Source organism: Ranitomeya variabilis, chromosome 7 (genome assembly GCF_051348905.1).
Source record: "Ranitomeya variabilis isolate aRanVar5 chromosome 7, aRanVar5.hap1, whole genome shotgun sequence".
Classification (NCBI taxonomy): domain Eukaryota; kingdom Metazoa; phylum Chordata; class Amphibia; order Anura; family Dendrobatidae; genus Ranitomeya; species Ranitomeya variabilis.
Genome location: NC_135238.1, coordinates 242,013,044 through 242,035,876, shown reverse-complemented (window position 1 = coordinate 242,035,876; position 22,833 = coordinate 242,013,044). Strand labels below are relative to the sequence as shown.

Sequence of the window (22,833 nt, the reverse complement as noted above, 5' to 3'; positions counted from 1 at the left end):
AATACACCGCCTCTACCAGGAACATATGCAAGGAGTGCAGGGTGTTAAACTGGCCCCTGGGCGGTGACATCTCACCGCAGCGACACAGAGCGAGCGGTGATATCTTACCACAGCAGCACAGAGCGGGAGGTGACATCTCGCCACGGCGACACATAGTGGGCGGTGACATCTCACCATGGGGGCGCAGAGCAGGCGGTGACATCTCCCTATGGTGGCACAGAGCGGGCGGTGACCGCTCGCCATGGTGGAACAGTGGGCGGTGACATCTCGCCACAGCGGCACTGAGCAGGCGGATATATCTGGCCACGGTGGCACAGAGTGGGCGTTGACATCTCACCGTGGCGGCACAAAGCGGGCAGTGATATCTCAGCACAGAGTGGGAGGTGAAATGTCACCGTGGGGGCACAGAGCAGGTGGTGACATCTCACCGTGGCGGCACAGAACGGGCAGTGATATCTCGGCACAGAGCAGGTGGTGACATCTAGCCGTGGAAGCACAGGGCAGGCGGTGACATCTAGCCGTGGAGGCACAGGGCAGGCGGTGACATCTAGCCGTGGAGGCACAGGGCAGGGGGTGACATCTAGCCGTGGAGGCACAGGGCAGGCGGTGACATCTAGCCGTGGAGGCACAGGGCAGGCGGTGACATCTAGCCGTGGAGGCACAGGGCAGGGGGTGACATCTAGCCGTGGAGGCACAGGGCAGGCGGTGACATCTAGCCGTGGAGGCACAGGGCAGGCGGTGACATCTAGCCGTGGAGGCACAGGGCAGGCGGTGACATCTAGCCGTGGAGGCACAGGGCAGGCGGTGACATCTAGCCGTGGAGACGCAGGGCAGGCGGTGACATCTAGCCGTGGAGACACAGGGCAGGCGGTGACATCTAGCCGTGGAGGCGCAGGGCAGGCGGTGACATCTAGCCGTGGAGACACAGGGCAGGCGGTGACATCTAGCCGTGGAGGCACAGGGCAGGCGGTGACATCTAGCCGTGGAGGCACAGGGCAGGCGGTGACATCTAGCCGTGGAGGCACAGGGCAGGCGGTGACATCTAGCCGTGGAGACACAGGGCAGGCGGTGACATCTAGCCGTGGAGGCACAGGGCAGGCGGTGACATCTAGCCGTGGAGACACAGGGCAGGCGGTGACATCTAGCCGTGGAGGCACAGGGCAGGCGGTGACATCTAGCCGTGGAGGCACAGGGCAGGCGGTGACATCTAGCCGTGGAGGCACAGGGCAGGCGGTGACATCTAGCCATGGAGGCACAGGGCAGGCGGTGACATCTAGCCGTGGAGACACAGGGCAGGCGGTGACATCTAGCCGTGGAGGCACAGGGCAGGCGGTGACATCTAGCCGTGGAGACTCAGGGCAGGCGGTGACATCTAGCCGTGGAGGCACAGGGCAGGCGGTGACATCTAGCCGTGGAGGCACAGGGCAGGCGGTGACATCTAGCCGTGGAGGCACAGGGCAGGCGGTGACATCTAGCCGTGGAGGCACAGGGCAGGCGGTGACATCTAGCCGTGGAGGCACAGGGCAGGCGGTGACATCTAGCCGTGGAGACACAGGGCAGGCGGTGACATCTAGCCGTGGAGGCACAGGGCAGGCGGTGACATCTAGCCGTGGAGACACAGGGCAGGCGGTGACATCTAGCCGTGGAGGCACAGGGCAGGCGGTGACATCTAGCCGTGGAGGCACAGGGCAGGCGGTGACATCTAGCCGTGGAGGCACAGGGCAGGCGGTGACATCTAGCCGTGGAGACACAGGGCAGGCGGTGACATCTAGCCGTGGAGGCACAGGGCAGGCGGTGACATCTAGCCGTGGAGACACAGGGCAGGCGGTGACATCTAGCCGTGGAGGCACAGGGCAGGCGGTGACATCTAGCCGTGGAGGCACAGGGCAGGCGGTGACATCTAGCCGTGGAGGCACAGGGCAGGCGGTGACATCTAGCCATGGAGGCACAGGGCAGGCGGTGACATCTAGCCGTGGAGACACAGGGCAGGCGGTGACATCTAGCCGTGGAGGCACAGGGCAGGCGGTGACATCTAGCCGTGGAGACTCAGGGCAGGCGGTGACATCTAGCCGTGGAGGCACAGGGCAGGCGGTGACATCTAGCCGTGGAGGCACAGGGCAGGCGGTGACATCTAGCCGTGGAGGCACAGGGCAGGCGGTGACATCTAGCCGTGGAGGCACAGGGCAGGCGGTGACATCTAGCCGTGGAGGCACAGGGCAGGCGGTGACATCTAGCCGTGGAGACACAGGGCAGGCGGTGACATCTAGCCGTGGAGGCACAGGGCAGGCGGTGACATCTAGCCGTGGAGACACAGGGCAGGCGGTGACATCTAGCCGTGGAGGCACAGGGCAGGCGGTGACATCTAGCCGTGGAGGCACAGGGCAGGCGGTGACATCTAGCCGTGGAGGCACAGGGCAGGCGGTGACATCTAGCCGTGGAGGCACAGGGCAGGCGGTGACATCTAGCCGTGGAGGCACAGGGCAGGCGGTGACATCTAGCCGTGGAGGCACAGGGCAGGCGGTGACATCTAGCCGTGGAGTCACAGGGCAGGCGGTGACATCTAGCCGTGGAGGCACAGGGCAGGCGGTGACATCTAGTCGTGGAGCCACAGGGCAGGCGGTGACATCTAGCCGTGGAGACACAGGGCAGGCGGTGACATCTAGCCGTGGAGACACAGGGCAGGCGGTGACATCTAGCCGTGGAGGCACAGGGCAGGCGGTGACATCTAGCCGTGGAGGCACAGGGCAGGCGGTGACATCTAGCCGTGGAGGCACAGGGCAGGCGGTGACATCTAGCCGTGGAGGCACAGGGCAGGCGGTGACATCTAGCCGTGGAGGCACAGGGCAGGCGGTGACATCTAGCCGTGGAGGCACAGGGCAGGCGGTGACATCTAGCCGTGGAGGCACAGGGCAGGCGGTGACATCTAGCCGTGGAGGCACAGGGCAGGCGGTGACATCTAGCCGTGGAGACACAGGGCAGGCGGTGACATCTAGCCGTGGAGGCACAGGGCAGGCGGTGACATCTAGCCGTGGAGGCACAGGGCAGGCGGTGACATCTAGCCGTGGAGGCACAGGGCAGGCGGTGACATCTAGCCGTGGAGGCACAGGGCAGGCGGTGACATCTAGCCGTGGAGGCACAGGGCAGGCGGTGACATCTAGCCGTGGAGGCACAGGGCAGGCGGTGACATCTAGCCGTGGAGGCACAGGGCAGGCGGTGACATCTAGCCGTGGAGGCACAGGGCAGGCGGTGACATCTAGTCGTGGAGCCACAGGGCAGGCGGTGACATCTAGCCGTGGAGACACAGGGCAGGCGGTGACATCTAGCCGTGGAGACACAGGGCAGGCGGTGACATCTAGCCGTGGAGGCACAGGGCAGGCGGTGACATCTAGCCGTGGAGGCACAGGGCAGGCGGTGACATCTAGCCGTGGAGGCACAGGGCAGGCGGTGACATCTAGCCGTGGAGGCACAGGGCAGGCGGTGACATCTAGCCGTGGAGGCACAGGGCAGGCGGTGACATCTAGCCGTGGAGGCACAGGGCAGGCGGTGACATCTAGCCGTGGAGGCACAGGGCAGGCGGTGACATCTAGCCGTGGAGGCACAGGGCAGGCGGTGACATCTAGCCGTGGAGGCACAGGGCAGGCGGTGACATCTAGCCGTGGAGGCACAGGGCAGGCGGTGACATCTAGTCGTGGAGACACAGGGCAGGCGGTGACATCTAGCCGTGGAGACACAGGGCAGGCGGTGACATCTAGCCGTGGAGGCACAGGGCAGGCGGTGACATCTAGCCGTGGAGGCACAGGGCAGGCGGTGACATCTAGCCGTGGAGGCACAGGGCAGGCGGTGACATCTAGCCGTGGAGGCACAGGGCAGGCGGTGACATCTAGCCGTGGAGGCACAGGGCAGGCGGTGACATCTAGCCGTGGAGGCACAGGGCAGGCGGTGACATCTAGCCGTGGAGGCACAGGGCAGGCGGTGACATCTAGCCGTGGAGGCACAGGGCAGGCGGTGACATCTAGCCGTGGAGACACAGGGCAGGCGGTGACATCTAGCCGTGGAGACACAGGGCAGGCGGTGACATCTAGCCGTGGAGGCACAGGGCAGGCGGTGACATCTAGCCGTGGAGGCACAGGGCAGGCGGTGACATCTAGCCGTGGAGGCACAGGGCAGGCGGTGACATCTAGCCGTGGAGGCACAGGGCAGGCGGTGACATCTAGCCGTGGAGGCACAGGGCAGGCGGTGACATCTAGCCGTGGAGGCACAGGGCAGGCGGTGACATCTAGCCGTGGAGGCACAGGGCAGGCGGTGACATCTAGCCGTGGAGGCACAGGGCAGGCGGTGACATCTAGCCGTGGAGGCACAGGGCAGGCGGTGACATCTAGCCGTGGAGGCACAGGGCAGGCGGTGACATCTAGCCGTGGAGGCACAGGGCAGGCGGTGACATCTAGCCGTGGAGGCACAGGGCAGGCGGTGACATCTAGCCGTGGAGGCACAGGGCAGGCGGTGACATCTAGCCGTGGAGGCACAGGGCAGGCGGTGACATCTAGCCGTGGAGGCACAGGGCAGGCGGTGACATCTAGCCGTGGAGGCACAGGGCAGGCGGTGACATCTAGCCGTGGAGGCACAGGGCAGGCGGTGACATCTAGCCGTGGAGGCACAGAGCAGGCGGTGACATCTAGCCGTGGAGGCACAGGGCAGGCGGTGACATCTAGCCGTGGAGGCACAGGGCAGGCGGTGACATCTAGCCGTGGAGGCACAGGGCAGGCGGTGACATCTAGCCGTGGAGGCACAGGGCAGGCGGTGACATCTAGCCGTGGAGGCACAGGGCAGGCGGTGACATCTAGCCGTGGAGACACAGGGCAGGCGGTGACATCTAGCCGTGGAGGCACAGGGCAGGCGGTGACATCTAGCCGTGGAGACACAGGGCAGGCGGTGACATCTAGCCGTGGAGGCACAGGGCAGGCGGTGACATCTAGCCGTGGAGGCACAGGGCAGGCGGTGACATCTAGCCGTGGAGGCACAGGGCAGGCGGTGACATCTAGCCGTGGAGGCACAGGGCAGGCGGTGACATCTAGCCGTGGAGGCACAGGGCAGGCGGTGACATCTAGCCGTGGAGACACAGGGCAGGCGGTGACATCTAGCCGTGGAGGCACAGGGCAGGCGGTGACATCTAGCCGTGGAGACACAGGGCAGGCGGTGACATCTAGCCGTGGAGGCACAGGGCAGGCGGTGACATCTAGCCGTGGAGGCACAGGGCAGGCGGTGACATCTAGCCGTGGAGGCACAGGGCAGGCGGTGACATCTAGCCGTGGAGGCACAGGGCAGGCGGTGACATCTAGCCGTGGAGGCACAGGGCAGGCGGTGACATCTAGCCGTGGAGGCACAGGGCAGGCGGTGACATCTAGCCGTGGAGGCACAGGGCAGGCGGTGACATCTAGCCGTGGAGGCACAGGGCAGGCGGTGACATTGGGCATCTTGTGTTATCGCTCGCTGTCTGACTGCGGATACTGGAGGAGCTTCCACACCAGGGCGGCAGCAGCATCAATATGACGGGGAAGTTACCTGTTGGCACGAGGATGGAGTGCGGGCACAGAATACGCTGCAGTCTCACCGGCGGCCGTGGGCTACAATGTCTCATCTGCAGGAAATGCTCCTGAAGTTGTTTTGCAAATAAGAAACTGCTAAATAAAAAAACTTTTTTTTTTTTTACATTTCAATAACAAACAGAAACACATTAATAAAATATGCGGTGAACACTCCTAAAAGCAGCAGCAAAAATGGGCATCAAAGATGGCACCAAATGCGTTCTAAGGGCTACCTGACTGGGCCACTGATCTCGGGCTGCAGACAGGCGGGGCAGCCGCACAGCGGTCCGGTCGCTCCACATGGGCCCCATTGTCCTCTGGGCACAGGAGCCGGCATCATAGCCGACAGGCAGCCAACATCTGCAGACTCCCATAAGTCACCGGTGATAATAAATGGCTGGAAATTAATTATCAACATGATTCTAGGCAGCGAACAGTAGAACGCTCATCTGCCGAGCCGGTCAGACCCCGCTGACGTGTCCTGGGGGTCCCTCATGATCTTTGCACCATCTTCATCACTATTTGTACTGTCTCCCCTAATGTCGCCCATCAGTCCATCCAGCGTTCTGTGTGTCTGCGCACTGCCCGTTATCCAGGACTAGGCTGCCCGGGGAACCTGTCAGCGACCGTCCTCTCAGCCGTCTATAAGAAGCTGAATGACCCCCGATATCCGCATCCAATGTCTATTCCAGAGAAATCCACATTTTCCTTATATGTAAATCAGCTGTCAGGATCTATGGGTGGGGCATAGATCTCCCTGAGACTCCGCCTCCAGAGCATATGATAAATGACAGGGGCATTCCCAGTGTGAGACGTAATGTCTGACAGCCGCGCTCCCTGCAGAGCTGTGATGACTGCTGACACCGTACAGCAGAGCTGAGCTTGTCTCATTACTAACACATCTGCAGCAGCAGCTCTCCTGTCAGAGTGCGCTCAGCTCTGCTGTACTGCCCATCCCCCACCTGTCTCAGGATGGATGCCCATAGAGACGGCCCAGGAGGGTTGATCCTGAAGGCATCTCGGCTTCCCTCAGGGAATAAAGCCGCACCCTGAAGCTTAACCCTTCGCTGGCCATCGCTGATGCCTTGGTGAGAAGTGATCGGCGATTTCTTACATGAACTACAACCCCCATGATGCGGCATACCTCTCCTGTGACAACATTAATGAGTCCTATAAAGATCCTTATCGCAGCAGCAGGAGGCGGCAAGGGGCAAAGTCTGTAGGTAAGTGCCGCTGCGTCACATTGTCACACCGATGTTAACCCTGTAATGTCCCTGGTCCACAAGGATGTGGGATGGTTACATTTGGGGTGACAGGGCGTGGGCTGCCGTGGGGGTGCACACGGCGCTGATCGCGGGGCGGTACAGAGGTAAGCTTTTCGTGCACAGGCTTTTCCTTCACTTTTTAATTTATCACTTTGGAAGCAACTTTTATCATTTCATTATTTTTTATTCATTGTTTTCAAGAGTCCGTCTACCTGGCAGAGACAGCGCAGAGCGCGGCGGCCGTGCTGCCCGTGTTTCCTGTGCTCCTAGTATCCTTCCATTAATTATCGACTGGAGCATAATTAGCGGCTGACGACAGCGCTGAACTCTGCACCTATATAAAAGGATCGCCGCGGCCTCCGGATCAGACCGTTCTCAGGACACCGCAGGAAGGAACCATGACGGGACTTGTAGTCCTTACTCTGCTGCTGCTGGTCGCCACAAGACAAGACGGTAAGAAGAGAAATAATGTATCATCAGGGTCTTACAGGCACCGTGGAAAGCTCCCAAATTATCAGGGGTCTTACAGGCACCGTGGAAAGCTCCCAAATTATCAGGGGTCTTACAGGCACCGTGGAAAGAACTCCCAAATTATCAGGGGTCTTACAGGCACCGTGGAAAGAACTCCCAAATTATCAGGGGTCTTACAGGCGCCGGGACAGAACTAACTTATAATCAGGGGTCTCACAGGCACCGGGATGGAACTAACTTATAATCAGGGGTCTCACAGGCACCGGGATGGAACTAACTTATAATCAGGGGTCTCATAGTCTCCGGGATGGAACTAACTTATAATCAGGGGTCTCACAGGCTCCGGGATGGAACTAACTTATAATCAGGGGTCTCACAGGCACCGGGATGGAACTAACTTATAATCAGGGGTCTCATAGTCTCCGGGATGGAACTAACTTATAATCAGGGGTCTTACAGGCACCGGGATGGAACTAACTTATAATCAGGGGTCTCATAGGCTCCGGGATGGAACTAACTTATAATCAGGGGTCTCATAGGCTCCGGGACGGAACTAACTTATAATCAGGGGTCTCATAGGCTCCGGGATGGAACTAACTTATAATCAGGGGTCTCATAGGCTCCGGGATGGAACTAACTTATAATCAAGGGTCTCATAGGCTCCGGGACGGAACTAACTTATAATCAGGGGTCTCACAGGCACCGGGTCGGAACTAACTTATAATCAGGGGTCTCGTAGGCTCCGGGATGGAACTAACTTATAATCAAGGGTCTCATAGGCTCCGGGATGGAACTAACTTATAATCAAGGGTCTCATAGGCTCCGGGACGGAACTAACTTATAATCAGGGGTCTCATAGGCTCCGGGATGGAACTAACTTATAATCAAGGGTCTCATAGGCTCCGGGACGGAACTAACTTATAATCAGGGGTCTCATAGGCTCCGGGACGGAACTAATTTATAATCAGGGGTCTCACAGGCACCGGGACGGAACTAACTTATAAACAGGGGTCTCACAGGCACCGGGATGGAACTAACTTATAATCAGGGGTCTCATAGGCTCCGGGACGGAACTAACTTATAATCAGGGGTCTCATAGGCTCCGGGATGGAACTAACTTATAATCAGGGGTCTCATAGGCTCCGGGATGGAACTAACTTATAATCAGGGGTCTCATAGGCTCCGGGACGGAACTAACTTATAATCAGGGGTCTCATAGGCTCCGGGATGGAAGTAACTTATAATCAGGGGTCTCATAGGCTCCGGGATGGAACTAACTTATAATCAAGGGTCTCATAGGCTCCGGGACGGAACTAACTTATAATCAGGGGTCTCACAGGCACCGGGTCGGAACTAACTTATAATCAGGGGTCTCGTAGGCTCCGGGATGGAACTAACTTATAATCAAGGGTCTCATAGGCTCCGGGATGGAACTAACTTATAATCAAGGGTCTCATAGGCTCCGGGACGGAACTAACTTATAATCAGGGGTCTCATAGGCTCCGGGATGGAACTAACTTATAATCAAGGGTCTCATAGGCTCCGGGACGGAACTAACTTATAATCAGGGGTCTCATAGGCTCCGGGACAGAACTAATTTATAATCAGGGGTCTCACAGGCACCGGGACGGAACTAACTTATAAACAGGGGTCTCACAGGCACCGGGATGGAACTAACTTATAATCAGGGGTCTCATAGGCTCCGGGACGGAACTAACTTATAATCAGGGGTCTCATAGGCTCCGGGATGGAACTAACTTATAATCAGGGGTCTCATAGGCTCCGGGATGGAACTAACTTATAATCAGGGGTCTCATAGGCTCCGGGACGGAACTAACTTATAATCAGGGGTCTCATAGGCTCCGGGATGGAACTAACTTATAATCAGGGGTCTCATAGGCTCCGGGATGGAACTAACTTATAATCAGGGGTCTCATAGGCTCCGGGACGGAACTAACTTATAATCAGGGGTCTCATAGGCTCCGGGATGGAACTAACTTATAATCAGGGGTCTCATAGGCTCCGGGATGGAACTAACTTATAATCAAGGGTCTCATAGGCTCCGGGACGGAACTAACTTATAATCAGGGGTCTCACAGGCACCGGGTCGGAACTAACTTATAATCAGGGGTCTCGTAGGCTCCGGGATGGAACTAACTTATAATCAAGGGTCTCATAGGCTCCGGGATGGAACTAACTTATAATCAAGGGTCTCATAGGCTCCGGGACGGAACTAACTTATAATCAGGGGTCTCATAGGCTCCGGGATGGAACTAACTTATAATCAAGGGTCTCATAGGCTCCGGGACGGAACTAACTTATAATCAGGGGTCTCATAGGCTCCGGGACGGAACTAATTTATAATCAGGGGTCTCACAGGCACCGGGACGGAACTAACTTATAAACAGGGGTCTCACAGGCACCGGGACGGAACTAACTTATAATCAGGGGTCTCATAGGCTCCGGGATGGAACTAACTTATAATCAGGGGTCTCACAGGCACCGGGACGGAACTAACTTATAACCAGGGGTCTCACAGGCACCGGGACGGAACTAACTTATAATCAGGGGTCTCACAGGCACCGGGATGGAACTAACTTATAATCAGGGGTCTCACAGACACCGGGATGGAACTAACTTATAATCAGGGGTCTTACAGGCACCGGGACGGAACTAACTTATAATCAGGGGTCCCACAGGCACCGGGACGGAACTAACTTATAATCAGGGGGTCTTATAGGCTCCGGGAAGGAACTAACTTATAATCAGGGGTCTCACAGACACCGGGATGGAACTATCTTATAATCAGGGGTCTCACAGACACCGGGATGGAACTAACTTATAATCAGGGGTCTTACAGGCACCGGGACGGAACTAACTTATAATCAGGGGTCTCACAGGCACCGGGATGGAACTAACTTATAATCAGGGGGTCTTACAGGCACCGGGACGGAACTAACTTATAATCAGGGGGTCTCATAGGCTCCGGGACAAAACTAACTTATAATCAGGGGTCTTACAGGCAGCGGAGGTCAGAACTGACACTATCAGGAGTCTTATAGGCACTGGGGGCACATCATTCCCAGCTGGAGATATTTTCATTTCTGCAGTGTGCCCCCCTCCTCGTACACCACCGTGGAGGCGCAGGTCATGTGGAGACGCGGATATGCTTGTGCCACTTGTGATGTGGAGGCACGGGTGATGTGGAAGCGCGGGAGATGTGGAGGCATGAGTAACACTTGTGCCACGGGTGACGTGGATGCGCAAGAGATGTGGACGCGCAGGTGATGTGGAGACATGGAGGTGCGGGTCACGTGGAAATGCGGGTGATGCTTGTGCCACGGGAGGAGCAGTTAATGTGAAATTGGAGACGTGGAGGCTCAGGTGACTCTTGTGCCACAGATGAATGGAGGCGTAAGTGATGTGGAGGTGCGGGTCACGGAGATGTGGAGGCGTGAGTAACACTTGTGCCACGGGTGACGTGGATGTGCAAGAGACATGGAGGTGCGGGTCACTTGGAGATGCGGGTGATGCTTGTGCCACAGGTGACGTGGAGGTGAAGGTGATGTGGAAGTGTGGGAGATGTGGAGGCGTGGGTGATGTGTAGGCGTGGGAGATGCAGAGGTGCTGGTCACGGAGATGTGGTGTGGATCACGTGGAGGCATGGGTCACGTGGAGATGCGGTAACGCTTGTGCCATGGGAGATGTGGAGGCACGTGTGATGTGGAGGCGTGGGTCACATGGAGGTGCGGGTGATGTGAAAACACGGATGGATGGGTCACATGGAGGCGCGGGAGACGTGGAGGTGTCTGGTTTCTGTCATGTCTATAGAGCAGCATCTTTCTTCTGACGATATCCGCAGATTTAGTTTCCGTGATCCCGTGTCGCCGGCAGATAAATAATATGACAAATTATGGATTCTAATAGCAGAATTGATTATTTTTTTAGCAATTAGGAAAACGTCTGAAGCAGCTTGGGCTGTGACCGGAGCATAATATTATCACCACTTATATACAGAGCCGGCAGCAGCTGAGTTGGAAGCTCGTGGCCCCAGTGCAGACTCCAACAGGGCCCCCAACTAGCACAAGTGTTTAATAGAAGGTCCCATAGATTCCAGGACCCAAATGCCAGTGCCCCCACTATAGTAACGTCCCGGTGAGCCAAGATACTACAACCCTCATCATGCTCTAAGGCTACGTTCACATTTGCGTTGTTGGGCGTTGCGTCGGCGACGCAACGCACAACGCATGCAAAACACATTGTTTTGTGACGCATTCGTCCATTTTTGGCATGATTTTTGGTGCAAAAAAACTGCATCATGCAGCGTCCTCTGCGCCCTGACGCTTGCGCCAAAAATGACGCATGCGTCACAAAACGCAAGACAACGCATGTCCATGCGCCCCCATGTTAAATATAGGGGCGCATGACGCATGCGTCGCTATGCGTCGCCGAACCTGCGCCCGACACAACGCAAATGTGAATGTAGCCTAACAGTGGCAGATAAATTATGATTGGTCGCCTACAGCAAAAGATTTACAGTGTCATATCGAATGCTCTAATCACATCCAGAGCTGCATTCGCATCGCTGTGCTGGTGGACATGCATAATGCACTGCACTCCACTGTTCAGGATCTGACTGTACACACCCGTCATCACTGCGCAGAGAAGCAGCAGTGAGGTGCGCAAGTGCAGCTTGTGTTATGACAGATGGCGGCTGTGAATGATCACACGCAGTGACGTCAATTCACATCTTTATGGCCGCTGTCTGCAATGTGTATGATCAAGTAATCACGATAAGAAAGATCAGCGTCACAGAACATTCTGTATATTCCTTTACACAATCAAGTCGTTCTCGGCCTCTCGCTACCACCGTGCTCAGCACACTCGGTCCTTCGCTACCACCATCCTCGGCACACTCGTCCCCTCGCTATCACCGTCCTGGGCACATTCGTCCCCTCGCTACTACCGTCCTCGGCACACTCGATCCCTCGCTACCACCATCCTCGGCACACTCGGTCCCTCGCTACCACAGTCCTCAGCACACTCGGCCCCTCACTACCACAGTCCTCAGCACACTTGGCCCCTCGCTACCACCATCCTCGGCACACTCGGTCCCTCGCTACCACCATCCTCGGCACACTCGGTCCCTCGCTACCACCATCCTCGGCACACTCGGTCCCTCGCTACCACCATCCTCGGCACACTCGGTCCCTCGCTACCACCATCCTCGGCACATTTGGCCCCTCCCTACCACAGTCCTCAGCACACTCGGCCTCTCACTACCACAGTCCTCAGCACACTCGGTCCCTCGCTACCACCATCCTTGGCACACTTGGTCCCTTGCTACCACCGTCCTCGGCACACTCGGCCCCTCGCAACCACTGTCCTCGGCACACTCGGCCCCTCGCTACCACCATCCTCAGCACACTCGACCCCTCGCTATCACCTTCCTCGGCACACTTGGCCCCTCGCTAGCACCGTCCTCGGCACATTTGGCCCCTCACTACCACAGTCCTCAGCACACTCGGCCCCTCGCAACCACCATCCTCGGCACACTCTTCCCCTCGCTACCACAGTCCTCAGCACACTCGACCCCTCGCTATCACCTTCCTCGGCACACTTGGCCCCTCGCTAGCACCGTCCTCCGCACACTTGGCCTCTCACTACCAACATCCTCCACACACTCTGCACTTCGCTGCCACCGTCCTCGGCACACAGCCCCTTGTAAGAAAATTCAGACATGTTGTGGAGACACAGGGGTCGGTGAATGCCCAGATCCGCTAGCCGAAACTGCATGGACCAGGGATAATCCTGCCGAATGCCCGCTCTCCCTTTAATGTGGGCATACTGCTACTCAGACAACACAAGGTGAAGGTAAATCAGTGTGGCAATGCTTTATTGAACCACATAACAGGCAGATAACACGTTGAACCTTCCCAGCAAAATTCCCCAAGATGGTGCACATTACAGAGTCTCACCCTTCCGCTGACTTGCTGAGATAATGGCAGCTGTTACTTTAGAGCTCCCAGGGCTGACTACAGCACCTGTGGCACACACACACAAAGAGGAGGTAACAACAAGCGTAGGGAGATGACAGTCCATTCAGGTACAAGGCCAGTTGACCGGAGGATCACAACCTATCTTCCAGGATCGACTTCCCCACCTGTGGCGCACACACACACAGAGGTGGTAACGTCAAGTTTAGAAAGAGGACAGTCCATTGAGGTACAAGACCAGTCCATCATTCAGTATTGACATAAAAGGTAATAATGGAGATGAGATCAAGTAGCATTACTTGATTATTTAATCTATTTGTATAGTTTTTGCTCCTCTGTTTTGGAAGTCACCAAACTATCTGGCCTACACAATGCATAATTAGCATATCAGTGAACATCACTAGTCATCAAGGATGAGAGTACAGTATGTCATATGAAATGTCAATATTACAGGTTTACACAAGCAAAAGCCTGTTTTCTTGACCAACACTTAAATTCAAAAGCCAACATACAGATACCAGTCTATTCTTCCTGGTTTGCTAAAAATATATGGGTAATTAAGATATTATCTGGTTTCTTCACATTGCTCCCCCATCTTAATTAGCCAGCCGTGATAGATTCCAATCATCCTTCTCTACTTATAGGGAGCAGTCCACAACATGTCATAAAGCACAGTCACGAATGTCACCTTTATGACACAAAACTTTGTATCATCCAGTTTCTTCAGAGCATATTCTGTGTCTTCCTTGTGAAAATAAACTCCACACGTAATTGAGAAACAACTGGTATCCATTGGGTCCACACATGGCTTCCTCAGCATCCTGTAGTTCCTGCATTAAATCCCATGCAGTCCGTTGAAGCTGGCACCGTACCGGTATTTTCAGTTTGTTGTTGAAGTGATATATCCACTCAGGTCTTCTTCCCAAGGCCGAGTTGGTGGGGTTGGACATAGTAGCGTCCGAAACCTGCTGTGCATGCCTCATCAACGGTGTGCTGGGTCTGTGTGTATGCCTCGCTGGTTGTGGAGCCCGGGACGGTGTAGGAGAATACCAGTCCCATGCAGCTCCGCCGGGCTGAGTAGGATCCCACCATAATGTGGAGAGACGGGGGGTCGTTGGCTGTGTCCCCACAAATGTCCTGCTGCCCGCTGAGCAGGGGCTGTGTGCTGGTGAGACATCATCTTCATCATTTTTATTAATGTCTTCCAACCACAGTGAGTGCCACTTCCAAAACTGCGCCAAGCACGCCATCAACAGATACGCCATCAACAAAAGCGCCAGAAACAAAATCACCAGATACCGCCATGACGGGATCGCCAGAGACCACAGTGAAGGGAGCGCCAGATACGGGATCACCAGAAACCACAGTGAAGGGAGCGCCAGATACGGGATCACCAGAAACCACAGTGACGGGAGCACCAGATACGGGATCACCAGAGACCACAGTGACAGGAGCACCAGATACGGGATCGCCAGAGACCACAGTGAAGGGAGCGCCAGATACGGGATCACCACAGACAGTGCAGACAAAAGACCCCAATGTCACCACAACACAGAAAAATGCAGTGACCACCATGGCAGGTGGTCTCACCACAGCCAGTAAGTATGACTTCTGCCGGCTAACAGAAAAATTCAAAAAAAAACATACCATAAAGATACGACCTTCCCAAAACCCGTCTAATGACAAACGCACTCATGGCAAGATGCAGCAGCCCCCAGTAATAAAGGCGGGGGCAGCACAAGCCCCCCACACCTAGCTGTTTATGGAGGGGGGCTGCCTAGCAGAAAAAAATGCACACAAATAGGGCTTGTGTAGGACGCCAGTCACACAGGTAAGTGCGGTGCAAAGTGTGCGGCTTACTGCCTACTGATGACGCCCATAGTATTATACACCCCACAAGACAGACGCCCCAATACAACAAGCCAACAAAAAGAGGCCCAGCTGCATCCTGCAAAAAATGATAAAAAGTGTGAACAAAGTATGGCTTCCCCTCCCTTGTCCTCAGCGCTGGCCGGCATTACCACACTTCCATCAGTGCCACTAAACTGAAGTATAAGTTAGTATGCAGGAACAATAGGAGCCTGTTCACACTGTCCATCAAACAAAACCCAAGACAGAAAGAAAATAAACATTCCCTGCTGTGAGATAATAGAAGGAATCATTCACATAAATAACACTGGGGACTTAGCAAACACCATTTCTGATAACAAAAGCATAAAAGTTATCCCAAGGTCGGGATGGTCCTAACTAGGCTTGAGCGAAACGGATCGGTCAATTTCATAAGTCGCCGACTTTCGGCAAAGTCGGGTTTCGTGAAACCCGACCCGATCCCAGTGTGGGATCAGCCATGCGGTCGGCGATCTTCGCGCCAAAGTCGCGTTTCGTATGACGCTTTAACCGCTATTTTTTCAGCCCATGAAGGAGTGTGGGCAGTGTGATGACATAGATCTCGTCTTGCTTTCTGCGGCGTCACAGGGGGTGGGGGAATAAATGCCATCTTACCGTTTTTGATGTAGCAATTTACACAGTCCGAGGAGAGAGAGAGAGAAAAAAAAAATCCCCATTGTCTTGCATTGGGTTTCATGTTTCGGTCGGCCCCCCCGACTTTTCACAATAATTGGCCGATTTCACACGATCCGACTTTTGAGAAAGTCGGGTTTCACGAAACCCGACTCGATCCAAAAAAAAGTAAAAGTCGCTCAACCCTAGTCCTAACCTCTAATATTAGAACTGCGCCATCGGGCCGCCCTGTGTGAACAAGGACTGAGCAGCACCGGTCCTGCACATGAGGAGCCGGATAGCACATTTATACAGCCCCTCACTGCTGGGTCCATGTTCAGGACCGATGCTGCTCAGTCCTTGTTCACACAGGGCAGCACGATGGCGCGGTTCTAATATTAGAGGTTAGGACCATCCCGAACTTGGGTAGAATCCGTCCTGCGTCTTCTTACATTCTGCTGGCACCTCTAGTCCGTCACTGGCACCGTGCCATTCTTATCAGCCAAACGAGATCCCAATTCCCCCATTACAGAACGAGGGCTCGGTGGGCATCAGCGCGGCATTATGGTCTCCATTTCTAACACAGATGTGAACAGTGCTCTATCCCGTGCAGTTTACAAGATGCTTTTTGTCAGTGACTGGAAACATTCTTAGTCTACAGACAATACGCTCAGATGTTCCCATTCACTGGCTGCCAGCAGAGGTGTGGAAAGCAGTGAGAATCCTCCGGGGTGGGGTCTGTACACTCTGCGGCTGTGACATCACTCCACACTGTATACCCCTCTCTCCGCAGAGCCCGGGGTCTGCTCAGCTGGAACCTGTGTGAACGGCTCCACCTGCATCCAGCTCTACAAGCAGTACGAGTGTCGCTGCCCGCCCAACTACTACTACAGCCCAGAGGAGACCTGCAGCGGAGGTGAGGACTCAGCATGGTGGGAGTTGTAGTTCTACAGCAGCTGGAGAGGAGACACAAGTGCATGGGATTAGCAAGGAATTAAGTATATATACAAAGTACACAGAGAAAGTGGAGCGCTGGGGAGAGCCGGGGCGCCGGGTGACCCCACAGGGCAGGAGCCGCTGATCTCCACCCCATACAGCTGCGACCAGTGCGCTGCATACTGGGGTCTGTGGTACAGTCTCCCCCCCTGGCATCATGTTTTACAGTGCAGCTTGCCTGGTTTAGATTGGCTGCTCTGTATAAACAGAAGCTTAAATACATCTAGACAAAGCTGCCACCAGGAATTGCGGGGCCCCATACTGGCAAAATGTTCGGGCTCCCCTGAGACTCCGCCCTGGCTCCACCCCAGCTCCGCCTCCACCCCGCGAACCTTCCACAAACATACCGCTCTCTCTTGGAAAAACTCTTCTGCACCACGTCCTCACCAATCACACATTGACAGTTCCCATCACCAGATCACACATATAGCCAGCAGCTCTTGTTTTGGCCAAAAGATTTTTTAAGCCGCCACCACGACTAGGTAGACTCATCTGGCCGGGCCCTACTCTACTCTAACCTATTATACATTTCTTTAAATATCCAACACTATTTTTAGGTATATTTACATTTTTTCTTTAAGGGAATGTGTCACATAAAGTGACTAATAATACCACATACAAGGGAAAAATACTATCACACTGTGACCAGACCACATATTACTACCACATAGTGACCAAATAATACCACATACAAGGAACAAATATCACACCATGATGAGACCACATATTACCACCACATAGTGACCGAATAATACCACATACAAGGAACAAATATCACCACACCATGACCAGACCACATATTACCACCACGTAGTGACCAAATAATACCACATACAAGGGACAAATATCACCACACCATGACCAGACCACATATTACCACCACATAGTGACAGAATAATACCACATACAAGGGACAAATACCAACACAACATGACCATACTACATATTACCACCACACAGTGACAGAATAATACCACATACAAGGGACAAATACCAACACAACATGACCATACTACATATTACCACCACATAATGACCAAATAATACCACATACAAGGGACAAATACCAACACAACATGACCATACTACATATTACCACCACATAATGACCAAATAATACCACATACAAGGGACAAATACCAACACACCATGACCATACTACATATTACAACCACATAATGACCGAATAATACCACATACAAGGGACAAATACCATTGCACCATGATCAGACCACATATTACCACCACATAGTGACCGAATAATACCACATACAAAGGACAAATACCATCACACCATGACCAGACCACATATTACCACCACATAGTGAACGAATAATACTACATACAAGGAATAAATACCACCACACCATGACCAGACCACATATTACCACCACGTAGTGACCAAATAATACCACATACAAGGGACAAATATCACCACACCATGACCAGACCACATATTACCACCACATAGTGACAGAATAATACCACATACAAGGGACAAATACCAACACAATATGACCATACTACATATTACCACCACACAGTGACAGAATAATACCACATACAAGGGACAAATACCAACACAACATGACCATACTACATATTACCACCACATAATGACCAAATAATACCACATACAAGGGACAAATACCAACACACCATGACCATACTACATATTACCACCACATAATGACCGAATAATACCACATACAAGGGACAAATACCATCGCACCATGACCAGACCACATATTACCACCACATAGTGAACGAATAATACTACATACAAGGAATAAATACCACCACACCATGACCAGACCACATATTACCACCACAGTGAATGAATAATAGCATATACAAGGGACAAATAGCACCACACCATGACCAGACCACATATTACCACCACAGTGAATGAATAATAGCATATACAAGGGACAAATACCACCACACCATGACCAGACCACATAGTAATGTGAAGGAGAGTATGGCTGATGAAATCAATTATTGACCTTACATAAGCTCACTTAAGCATAACATGGCAAGAGGTCGCCTGCATCCGGGACAACACCCTGTTATACAAGATTGATCTGGGAGGAGGCTGATACAGCACACAAGACCATATAAGGAATCAGCCAATCACAAACATACACGCGGCTTGTAAGCTATGCATATATCCGCCCTATCGCTCTCTACTATATAAGATACTGTATCTGTACCAATTAACGAGTTCTCCGTCTACTCTAATTAAGAGAGGAGATACATCTGACTGTGTCTGGTGTTATGGACCTGGTGGTTAGGAGCACCCGGAATGACCTGATGAGTAAACTAGAAATCGGAACAAGCTCTGGGAAAGTGGGAACTCTGCTGACCGCAAACACTACTCCTAACACACACACACTAGAAATACCTGTGGAGTGTACCTCCCTCTCCCTAGACGCCTCTTCACAGCCTAAGAGCTAACTACCCCTAAAGATAGAAATAGAAGCTTAACCTTGCCTCAGAGAAATTCCCCAAAGGTAAAGGCAGCCCCCCACATGTATTGACTGTGAGTTAAGAGGAAAGTCACAAACACAGGAATGAAACAGGTTTTAGCAAAGGAGGCCAGACTTAACTACTTAGTCAGAGGATAGAAAAGTGAACTATGCGGTCAGCACAAAATACTACAAAAAACCACGCAGAGTAAGCAAAAAGACTCCCCACACCGACTCACGGTGTGGAGGTGCCACTCTGCACCCCAGAGCTTCCAGCTAGCAAGGGAATATCATGATAGCAAGCTGGACTAGAAATAGCAGTACTAAGAAATATATTCAGGAAGCAGTAACAAAAAATGAACTAGCAAAGACTTAGCTTCTGCTGGAGTAGACAGGTCCTCAGAGAAGTCCAAGAGAGATCTGAACCAATACTGAACCATTGACAGCTGGCATGAAGTAACGATCTGAGTGGAGTTAAATAGGGAAGCTAGCACAGCAATAAACGAGAGCAGCTGACAAAGCCAACCTCAGTGACCAGCAGTTCCGCTCAAAGCCACCAGAGGGAGTCCAAGAGCAGAACTAACCAAAGTACCATTCATGACCACAGGAGGGAGTCCGAGAACGGAATTCACAACAGTACCCCCCCCCCTTGAGGAGGGGTCACCGAACCCTCACCAGGGCCCCCAGGCCGATCAGGATGAGCCAAATGAAAGGCACGAACTAAATCGGCAGCGTGGACATCGGAGGCAACAACCCAGGAATTATCCTCCTGACCATAGCCCTTCCACTTAACCAGGTACTGAAGCTTCCGTCTCAAAATACGAGAATCCAAAATTTTTTCCACCACATACTCCAACTCCCCCTCAACCAACACCGGGGCAGGAGGATCAACAGAGGGAACCATAGGCGCCACGTACCTCCGCAACAACGACCTATGGAACACATTATGGATGGCAAAAGAAGCTGGAAGGACCAAACGAAATGACACAGGGTTGAGAATTTCAGAAATCTTATAAGGACCAATGAAACGAGGCTTAAACTTAGGAGAAGAAACCTTCATAGGAACATAACGAGAAGACAATCAAACCAAATCCCCAACACGAAGTCGGGGACCAACACAACGACGGCGGTTAGCGAAACGTTGAGCCTTCTCCTGGGACAACGTCAGATTGTCCACTACGTGAGTCCAAATTTGCTGCAACCTGTCCACCACAGAATCCACACCAGGACAGTCAGAAGGCTCAACCTGCCCCGAAGAAAAACGAGGATGAAAACCAGAATTGCAAAAAAAAGGCGAAACCAAAGTAGCCGAACTAGCCCGATTATTAAGGGCGAACTCAGCCAGTGGCAAGAAGGTCACCCAATCATCCTGATCAGCAGAAACAAAGCATCTCAGATAGGTTTCCAAAGTCTGGTTGGTTCGTTCGGTTTGGCCATTTGTTTGAGGATGGAAAGCCGAAGAAAAAGACAAATCAATGCCCATCTTAGCACAAAAGGACCGCCAAAACCTAGAGACAAACTGGGAACATCTGTCCGACACAATGTTCTCCGGAATGCCATGCAAACGAACCACATGTTGAAAAAACAATGGCACCAAATCAGAGGAGGAAGGTAATTTAGGCAAGGGTACCAAATGGACCATCTTAGAAAAGCGATCACAAACCACCCAGATGACAGACATCCTCTGAGAGACAGGAAGATCTGAAATAAAATCCATGGAAACATGCGTCCAAGGCCTTTTCGGGACTGGCAAGGGCAAAAGCAACCCACTGGCACGAGAACAGCAGGGCTTAGGCAGAGCACAAGTCCCACAGGACTGCACAAAAGAACGCACATCCCGAGACAAGGAAGGCCACCAAAAGGACCTAGCCACCAAATCTCTGGTCCCAAAAATCCCAGGATGACCAGCCAACACTGAGCAATGAACCTCAGAAATAACTCTGCTAGTCCATCTATCAGGGACAAATAGTTTCTCCGCTGGACAACGGTCAGGTCTATCAGCCTGAAACTCCTGCAGCACCCGCCGCAAATCAGGGGAGATGGCATACAGAATTACCCCCTCTTTGAGAATACCAGCCGGCTCAGGGACTCCCGGAGAATCAGGCACAAAACTCCTAGAAAGGGCATCAGCCTTCACATTCTTAGAACCTGGAAGGTATGAGACCACAAAATCGAAACGGGAGAAAAACAGCGACCATCGAGCCTGTCTAGGATTCAACCGCTTGGCAGACTCGAGATAAGTCAGATTTTTGTGATCCGTCAAGACCACCACGCGGTGCTTGGCTCCCTCAAGCCAATGTCGCCACTCCTCGAATGCCCACTTCATAGCTAGCAGCTCCCGATTGCCAACATCATAATTACGCTCAGCAGGCGAAAACTTTCTAGAAAAGAAGGCACATGGCTTCATCACAGAGCCATCAGAACTTCTTTGAGACAAAACAGCCCCTGCTCCAATCTCAGAAGCATCAACCTCGACCTGAAAAGGGAGCGAAACATCTGGCTGACGCAACACAGGGGCCGAAGAAAAACGACGTTTCAGCTCCTGAAAAGCCTCAACGGCCGCAGAGGACCAATTCACCACATCAGCACCTTTCTTTGTCAAATCAGTCAAAGGTTTAACCACACTAGAAAAATTAGCGATGAAGCGACGGTAAAAATTAACAAAGCCCAGGAATTTCTGGAGGCTCTTCACAGATGTAGGTTGAGTCCAATCATAAATGGCCTGAACTTTAACAGGGTCCATCTCGATAGTAGAAGGGGAAAAAATGAAGCCCAAAAAGGAAACCTTCTGAACTCCGAAGAGACATTTAGACCCCTTCACAAACAAGGAATTAGCACGAAGGACCTGGAATACCATTCTGACCTGTTTCACATGAGACTCCCAATCATCCGAAAAGACCAAAATATCATCCAAATATACAATCATGAATCTATCCAGATACTTTCGGAAGATGTCATGCATAAAGGACTGAAACACAGATGGAGCATTTGAAAGCCCGAATGGCATTACCAGGTACTCAAAATGGCCCTCGGGCGTATTAAATGCTGTTTTCCATTCATCGCCCTGTTTAATACGCACAAGGTTATACGCCCCTCGAAGATCTATCTTGGTGAACCAACTAGCCCCCTTAATCCAAGCAAACAAATCAGACAGCAGAGGCAAAGGGTACTGAAATTTGACCGTGATCTTATTGAGAAGGCGGTAATCTATACAGGGTCTCAGAGAACCATCCTTCTTGGCCACAAAAAAGAACCCTGCTCCCAACGGTGATGAAGACGGGCGAATATGCCCTTTCTCCAAGGACTCCTTTATATAACTCCGCATAGCGGCGTGCTCTGGCACAGATAAATTGAAAAGTCGGCCCTTAGGAAACTTACTACCAGGAATCAAATTTAAAGCACAATCACAATCCCTATGAGGGGGTAGGACACTGGATTTGGGCTCATCAAATACATCCTGGTAATCCGACAGAAACTCAGGGACCTCAGAAGGAGTAGAAGGAGAAATTGACAACAACGGAACGTCACCATGTACACCTTGACAACCCCAACTAGA

The 22,833-nt window shown here is 53.0% G+C and overlaps 1 protein-coding gene across 2 annotated transcripts in view; it reads left to right on the top strand.

Moving 5' to 3' along the window:
• The first annotated feature begins 6,852 nt into the window (after positions 1 to 6,852).
• The window catches only part of MUC13 (mucin 13, cell surface associated), a 60,518-nt gene continuing 44,537 nt past the window's right edge, over positions 6,853 to 22,833 (top strand). Inside the window, exons 1-4 of one of the 2 annotated variants that reach the window (XM_077273337.1) lie at positions 6,853 to 6,951; positions 7,049 to 7,300; positions 14,529 to 14,912; positions 16,607 to 16,729. In XM_077273337.1, coding sequence (XP_077129452.1) covers positions 7,246 to 7,300; positions 14,529 to 14,912; positions 16,607 to 16,729 — 562 coding nt within the window. In that variant the 5' untranslated portion in view covers positions 6,853 to 6,951; positions 7,049 to 7,245. Of the gene's footprint in view, positions 6,952 to 7,048; positions 7,301 to 14,528; positions 14,913 to 16,606; positions 16,730 to 22,833 lie in introns of those variants that run through there. The other variant, XM_077273336.1, reaches the window with a different exon arrangement.